The sequence below is a fragment of the Arachis hypogaea genome, chromosome 14 (assembly GCF_003086295.3).
Source record: "Arachis hypogaea cultivar Tifrunner chromosome 14, arahy.Tifrunner.gnm2.J5K5, whole genome shotgun sequence".
NCBI lineage: Eukaryota > Viridiplantae > Streptophyta > Magnoliopsida > Fabales > Fabaceae > Arachis > Arachis hypogaea.
In genome coordinates this window covers 108,694,144-108,702,441 of record NC_092049.1, presented here as the reverse complement: position 1 = coordinate 108,702,441, position 8,298 = coordinate 108,694,144, and the positions used below count along the sequence as shown (strand labels likewise).

The following is an 8,298-nucleotide window of genomic DNA, read 5'->3' as shown; positions in this document are numbered from 1 at the left end:
AAATCATGCAAAAATATTGGCAATTCATGAAGCAACTTGAGAATGTGTTTGGTTTAGGTCAATCAGCCAACATGTTCAAGATATATGTGGTTTACCTTTGAAAAAAATACCAATAGTCATATTTGAAGACAACTCTACTTGCATACATCAACTAAAAGAAGAATACATCAAAAAAGATATAACAAAGCATATTTCACCAAAACTCTTCTATTCTCATAATCTTAACAAAGTGGTGATATAGACATTCAACAAATTCATTCCAATGATAACTTAGCAAATTTGTTCACTAAAGCACAACCCACTTTAATATTTGAGAAGCTAGTATATAAGATCGGGATATGCTGGTTAAGAGATATCAAGTGATGTAATTATTAGGGGAATAATATGGGTTACACTCCTTTCCTTAACCATAGTTTTTATTCCATTTCAAATTTTTCTTGGTAAAGTTTTTAACGAGGTAGCTAACTAACATATTATAGTAAAGACATCCAAGGGGGAGTATTATAAATATATTTATTACCGATGCTCTAGACTATAACCATAATTTAAAATTTAAGTAGATAGAGTCAGTTATAAATATAACCTAACCGAGTCAGCTAGAAGTTGGGCCCTTGACTATAAATAGTCTATAAATATAACCTAACTGTGTACAGCATAATCATTAATAAACTCATCTACTATTTTTCCTATTTTCTCTCCTCTTCCTCTAGTCTCAAATACTAATCCTTATTTTCATAACATCTCAAATTTTATTTTATTTTTATTTTGTCCCATAAAATTTTAATTTGCATCAATAACAATTAAATTTTAAGAATTTTAGGACTAATTCAGCAATAATACTTGATAATTAGGAGCTAGTAACAGAACTTTTATGTCTGATTTACTTGTGTTAAAAGTTGTCACTGTAAAGTTGTTGATGAATTAGTTCTAAACTTTTTGAAAAATTAGTTGTCAGAGATATATTTAATGTAAATAAAAAATTTATAGGATAAAATAAAAACAAAATAAAATTTAGAGATATTATAAAAAAACTAACTATTGATTGTTAAAAATTAATAGTACGGATAAAAAAAAGTTTAATTTTGATACATTGACCGTCTAAAGTGTTTTACACAATCGTGCAATCACATCTGTTCTTTTAAACGATCACTCACGCGGTCAATGTGAAAATGTAGTTATTTTTAATGATATGACATTACGTAATTAAATACACGTGTAAAATTATTTTATACTGTGAGTGTATCAAAATTTAAAAATAAAACTTATTTTAAACATTTGAAATATTTTTTAAATTTTTTTGAAAAATTTAAGAAAGAAATAATTTATCTTTTAATGATAAATAGTAAGTTGAAAATTTGCAATTTAAGATACTCAATGCAAATAATTTTTTTTATTGAAATCCAAAAAACATAAAATTTTCTACTTTTATAATGCATTTATTAGAAACAAAAACACTTTAGAAATTTCTAAAAATAAATAAACTTAACAAACAATCCTTTCATATAAAATTCTTTTTCCAAAACAAATCTGAAAAGAAGAAAAAAGAATTGATGTTCCAATTCTGTGATGAGTCAAAAACACGGCACAAGGGAACAGAAGAATTCATTCAATTCCACATATCAGAGAATCAGTACAGACTCTAGGGTAAACACGCATTGGTTTGTTGGTCTCTTTTGAACACAACACACACAACTTAAAAAATTCATTAAAATAATAAATAATAATATGACCAAATTGCAGCCTCAACATTTCATACGCACCTCCCTCCCACCTTCACCTTCATATAAATATTAAGTCCCACGTTCAGCTTCGAAAGCCAGAATTGCAAACCCTCTTGATTCCTCTTCAAAGTTTTTTCATCGCTGCAAAGGGGTGAAAAAGCTTGTGTTTTTGTTTTAGTCGTTGCTAACAAAAGGGGTCACGTTTGATTTGATCTGAAATTTCCTCAATTATTATTGGTTTTATAATAATATATATTCTCTCATCAAATTATTTAACAGTATTCTCTGGCACTCTTAATTGCCTCGGGTTGCATATCTTCTGTTTGATTTATTGCCTTTTCTGTCCCTTTTGAATCTAAGGTTCCAATTCTTTTGGGTCTCTAATGGCAACTTGGGTTTTATCAGAATGTGGCTTAAAGCCTCTTCCACCAACATTCCCTAGACCCAAAACTGGTATTGTTAATTCTAACTCTAACCCTTCAAAGGTTAGATTTTTAAGCACAAAAAACAATGGTGTTTCTTTTTCAGATCCAAAGTTTCAATCCAGAAGAAGCTTTACAAGTTCTAGCTTCAGGGATAGAAACTTTGGGTTAAGGGTTAGTGCCCCTTTGAGGGTTAGCCCTATTGAAGAAGAGGAAGTGAAGAAAGATGTGAAAATCAATGGTGGTGGTGTTGAGAATGAAGTTGGTGAATTTGACCCTGGAGCACCACCACCATTCAATTTGGCTGATATTAGGGCAGCAATACCAAAGCATTGTTGGGTGAAAGATCCATGGAAGTCAATGAGCTATGTAGCCAGGGATGTAATTGTTGTTCTTGGATTGGCTGCTGGTGCTGCTTACCTCAACAGCTGGCTTGTTTGGCCTCTTTATTGGGCTGCTCAGGGGACCATGTTCTGGGCACTTTTTGTTCTTGGCCATGATTGGTAACTAACTACTAATCACTATTTTTGGTTCATTCTACTTTGGTTTTTGTTTTTCACTATTTATGATTCTGTTCTTGTTCTTCTTGTTGTATTAACTTTGTTTTTTTGTCTTTTTGGGTTGCTGAATTTGCTTTCAAAATTGGGTCTTCATGTGTGCTTAATTGTTTGTTTTTTGGATTTTATCTTTTTTTCAGTGGCCATGGAAGCTTTTCAAACAATCACAAACTAAACAGTGTTGTTGGACACCTGCTACATTCTTCAATTCTAGTTCCTTATCATGGGTGGTATGCTCCAAATTGTTAAGCTTCTAGTTTTTTTTTTTTTTTTTTTTTTTTTTTTGTTAGAGTTTTTATTTGTTTTATGCTATCCTTTTTCTTTTATACTTTTTTTTGGGGTTTTGACTATAGTTTTAAAAAATAACTTTGAAACTCATATTTGTATTAATATCACACAGGAGAATCAGTCACAGGACTCATCATCAAAATCATGGCCATGTTGAAAATGATGAATCTTGGCACCCGGTAAGATGATAATTACTACTATTCTAGTCTTTTTGGTCCCATTTGGTAATTGTCTCAATCCGTAATTTGAGATAGAAATAGAAAAACAATAGATACCGAGAAATACAAATTAGCTGAAGGAGACAAATAAAAAAAATGGATAAATACAATTTTTCTATCTTATCTCTGAATTCAAAATCTCAGTGTTTCTATATTTTTTTCTCTAATCAGACAAGGCCTTTTAAGTTATTCTATTCACAATTTCATTTTTTCCAAGCATATTTTCTAACACGAGAAAATATTGTCAAAATTTGCAGTTATCTGAGAAAATCTTTAGGAGCCTTGACACCATGACTCGGACTTTAAGATTTACTGTTCCTTTTCCACTGCTTGCATATCCTGTGTACCTTGTAAGTTCCCAGTACCTACAAATCTTGACCATTATTTGTTTATGGTTGACTCCTTATTGTTATGGTTAGATATTTGACTTTGACAAATTTTGTGGTCATTGATTTCAGTTTAGTAGGAGTCCAGGGAAGACTGGTTCTCACTTCCATCCTGATAGTGACTTGTTTGTTCCAAGTGAAAGAAACGATGTTATCACATCTACAGCTTGTTGGTCTGCAATGGTAGCAATTCTTGTAGGATTGGGTTTTCTAATGGGTCCAATTCCATTGCTTAAGCTTTATGGGGTACCTTATCTTGTAAGTTCTCATTCATTTCCTTGTGGATTTGACTATTCTTTGGTTTTTACTATTTTATATCAATCATCAAGCATTAATTGCTTATTTGACTTTTGGTGTGAATTTCAGATCTTTGTTATGTGGTTGGATCTTGTTACATACTTGCATCATCATGGCCATGAAGACAAACTACCGTGGTATCGCGGAAAGGTAGATATATTGATAAGAAAAATATCTATGCCTGGGGACATAATTTCTCTTTCAGTGGAGACTTGCATACAGTTTATCTTTATGTGAAATTGATAGTTAAAAACCATTAGATGATTTTACATGTTTGACTAAATTGTCATCTAATGATTTTCAACTATCAACTTTACATAAAGATGTAAGTTTCCACCTTCTCTTTGTTTTCTGTCTGCCCGATATATTAAGACAATAGAGACGTATTATTTTGACTGTCTTTGTATTTTGTGTCCCGGGTTAGTTCACATTGGACAAATTTCAAAGTCTAACCTTAATTTTTCAATTACATTGAATAGGAATGGAGCTATCTCAGGGGCGGTCTTACCACTCTTGATCGCGACTATGGTTGGATTAACAACATCCACCATGACATTGGAACCCATGTCATTCATCACCTTTTCCCTCAGATCCCACACTATCACTTAATCGAAGCCGTAAGTATTTTGTATTTTGCCACGCCTAATCCATTCTAATCTGTAATTTCAGGGTAATTAAGTTATAATATAATGTTGTTTTTATTTCCTTTGCTTGCAGACTGAGGCAGCGAAACCAGTGCTTGGAAAATATTACAAGGAACCAAAGAAATCTGCTCTGCTTCCATTTCACCTCATTGGAGACTTAGTGAGAAGTTTAAGGAGAGATAATTATGTCAGTGACACTGGTGAAGTTGTTTACTACCAAACAGACTCTGATCTCACTGATTGAAATTGAAGATCTTGATTTTTTTTTTTTTTTAATTACATAGAATTGTTTGATTATCACTTCCTACTACTAATAAGTGGTAACTAGATTGTAGATTTCACTTATCCTTCTTGAAAAGTGGAAGTGTTTGTAAATTGATTTATTCTTCAGGAAGTGATAACTTGGTGGAATTAATGAACTCCCCCCTCCCCCCCCCCCTTTTTTTTTTCTCTTCTAAATGCAGCAATTATAATTATTTTTTGATAAATAGAATTCTCATGCTTGAATTTATGTTAGTTTTCTTTTTATAGTTTGTTTTATTATATTCATGAATACACAATTTACAGTTTAAGTTACGTTGTCGTAACATATTTTACCAAGATGTAAATTTATCCAATTCTTGTGTAATGTGTTGTGATTTTTAAGAGAGAGAAAGTTTAGTTTCGGTATTCCCTAATTGGACATGTTTTTTTTGTCATGGTTTATTTTATAGTCCTTAATATTCCACGTTTTGACCAGATTATGATTATGATGGATAACTGCCATGAAAATCATGTGATGGCAGAGGGTATTTGTCTTTTATTCTTTGTACATTTTTTGATTGGTAGTGCCTAATGCAAACAAATAGGCTGGGATTGTATATGAACTTTTTGTATTTGTTTGATAAGAGTATTTCTTCTAAGAAAAATTTTATCTAAATACTCTAAGGATTTTATAAAAGTATCTTTTAAAAAAGAATGAAAATTACTTTTTCTTCTATAAAAAAAACTCAATCCAGTCAGACTCATATTTTTGTGAGACATGGATTCATTGCATCACTTACTTGGTTTTATAATAAACCAATTTAGTTTCGTAGAATGATTAGACAACTCATATGTAGTTCAATTAGACGGAGACTATATGCATATGCTATTGCTAACTTAAGATTTTGGCTCATGTGTTCTGGTTTGGATTGTTAAATCTCGAAAGAAAAAGTTGTCATCCACTTAAAAAATATTCTAACTTAGGAAGTACGAATACTTTTTTGATTTATTGTATATTTTAGACATGATATTCATTGACACTCGTTTGATATGTGTATTTTTTATCCAATTATGTCTTAATAAAAAATAAAAAATTCTTTTTCGAATACACTTAAACACATTTAAATACCATCACGTGTTAGTGTGTCCAGCCTTATTCTTAATATGTATTATTAAAATTAGTTTAAAAATAATATATATTATTAATTATTAAAAAAAATATTTTAAATACTTTATATAATAAAAAAATATTAAAAATAATTAAAAAATTATTTTATATTTTAATATTAATAAAATATCAAAATGTCATTACAATTTTGTTTAAAAAATACTTTTTATATACATATATCATATTCGTGTGTCTTATAAAAGTTTAAATTCACGTGTTCATGTGTCTTGTATCGTGTTCTGTCGTATCTCGTGTTCGTGTCAGTATCGGTGCATTATAGATTCTAACCAATTCAATTCGTGCAAATATTGGCTGCCTCTACGATAAAAAAAAAAATTGTGGTTCCAAATAATAATAATAATAATAATAATAATAATAATAATAATAGTTTAACTAACATGTTTTTAAGTCACATAATCAATTTATTGTTAATAAAAATTTTAAATATTTTCTTTTAATAAATATAAAATAAATATATTTTAACTTAAAATTTTTTATATTTTTAATAAAAATATTCTCAATTTATAATCTTAATATGTATTCTTAGAGTTCAAGATAAATAAACCCTAATAATAATAACCTTAACCCTTTTCTCGTTGGTCTTATGCTAATCCTGAACATGACAATTACTAAATTAGTCCAAGCACAACAAAATAATGACAAACAGTATAGCAATAAACAATAACAAAATGTACAAAAAAATAAGGAGAATGAATGTGAAGTGTATTGTGTATATCTGAAGTATCTTAAGCACTCCCCACTTATTTATTTTCTCTCTCCACTAAGTTTGCTACGTAATTAAGTATGCTATTCTGTCAAGGAATATTCATCTACAACACATCCAATTCATATTTCATAGTCTTTCGTCCATACTGGTTGCCTCCTCTCTCTCTTTACTCATATTCTCCTCAATTGGATCACCTTAGCAACAGGACCATTTCCATATATGATTGAAGATTTTTCAATTTTCATATATTCAGACTAAAAATGTGATACTTTAATTAATAACGTTGACATAATTAATTTCAAACTCAATTAAATGTCGGTATCATTATTTTCCAGATCATTTATGCCTTCTAATTTGTTTTCCATCTATGGGTATACTTTATATGTGGGTCCCACATGGGGGGGGGGGTGCTGCTTATATATTTATATATAGTATATACTGAATCCTTGATTGAGGATTTTAACTTCCTTCTAATAAATACGTAAGTTTAATAATCTTAGTTACTAGGAATGGATCCATTCCCCTAATCCATACTATTTTCGTGAACATAAACTTTGTTCATACACCACCATATTTATAAAATTCCAAGTTAATTTTTGGTGTTCTGTGTTCGTTCCTACGCTAATCGCCTATAAAGTTAGCTAATTTTCATTTTTTTTTATTTTTCATTTTCACTTGAATTATTTTATAATTTGACAATTACCATTTTCTATGGCACCTTGGACCTCTAGGGCTGCGTTCCACTTTTTCTGGTGGAAGAAAATACATCCCATGAATCATGATCATTGAATTAATAATGAATTTAATTAAGTTGTTGATTCCACGGCTTGGCTAGGTATGAATATGACATTCAAAAATAAAAACAAATAATAATTAAGAACAAAAAGTCAATTTGTATATTAAACCCTATAATTTCACATCATATAGTAGTCTCATATAATTTAATACATGCATGCACCCTAACATCAATTTAATACTAATACATAAAACACAAAACACGAGTTTCTCAGGACTAAAATATTTAGGTAAAAGTTGGAGACCACTTTCTTCTTTACCTATTATATACCCACACCGTCCCCATGTCTCATTCTATTGTCTTTCCTCGCCCATATTACAAATAATCTCTTTTTCCCTAGAGAAGTTGATTGTATATATATATATATATATATATAAAATTAAATGTGACTTGAATTATAACAATACTTTTTAAGTGTTGTTAAAGCTGTTTAGTCAATATAACAACTGCTTTCATATGCAGCATAGATGAGACAGAGAAAGTGCATGTGTTGATTGATTTTAATTAGCAATTAGATAAAATATATTCAATCTTGCTAGGTTACTATTCATACCCTGGGTCAAGATATCCAACCTAAGAAGATTGAAGACAAAGCAATCGATCTTTCAGGTCAGGACTCCGACCTCTTCTTTAAAAGAATTCGGTCAAATCGACATGAGAGGCCTGAACAGGCCCAAATGAAGGGACATAGCCCAATCTAAAGGCAGTTAAAGCCTAGAAGGATAAGGGAGGTTCCCCTAAAAGATAAGATGACTTCACTTAAAGATAAGATAAGATAACTAACTCATCTTATCTAAGAAAGGTCACTCCACGCTACTATAAATACACTAG

At 30.2% G+C, this 8,298-nt stretch overlaps 1 protein-coding gene across 1 annotated transcript; it reads left to right on the top strand.

The window, feature by feature from the left end:
* The first annotated feature begins 1,500 nt into the window (after positions 1 to 1,500).
* LOC112743658 (omega-3 fatty acid desaturase, chloroplastic) lies at positions 1,501 to 5,021 on the top strand. Its single transcript, XM_025792951.3, has 8 exons — positions 1,501 to 2,646; positions 2,841 to 2,930; positions 3,101 to 3,167; positions 3,464 to 3,556; positions 3,665 to 3,850; positions 3,959 to 4,039; positions 4,369 to 4,506; positions 4,607 to 5,021. Exons 1-8 carry the CDS (start codon positions 2,105 to 2,107, stop codon positions 4,775 to 4,777), a joined length of 1,368 nt encoding a protein of 455 aa, XP_025648736.1. The 5' UTR covers positions 1,501 to 2,104; the 3' UTR covers positions 4,778 to 5,021.
* Positions 5,022 to 8,298: the final 3,277 nt, after the last annotated feature.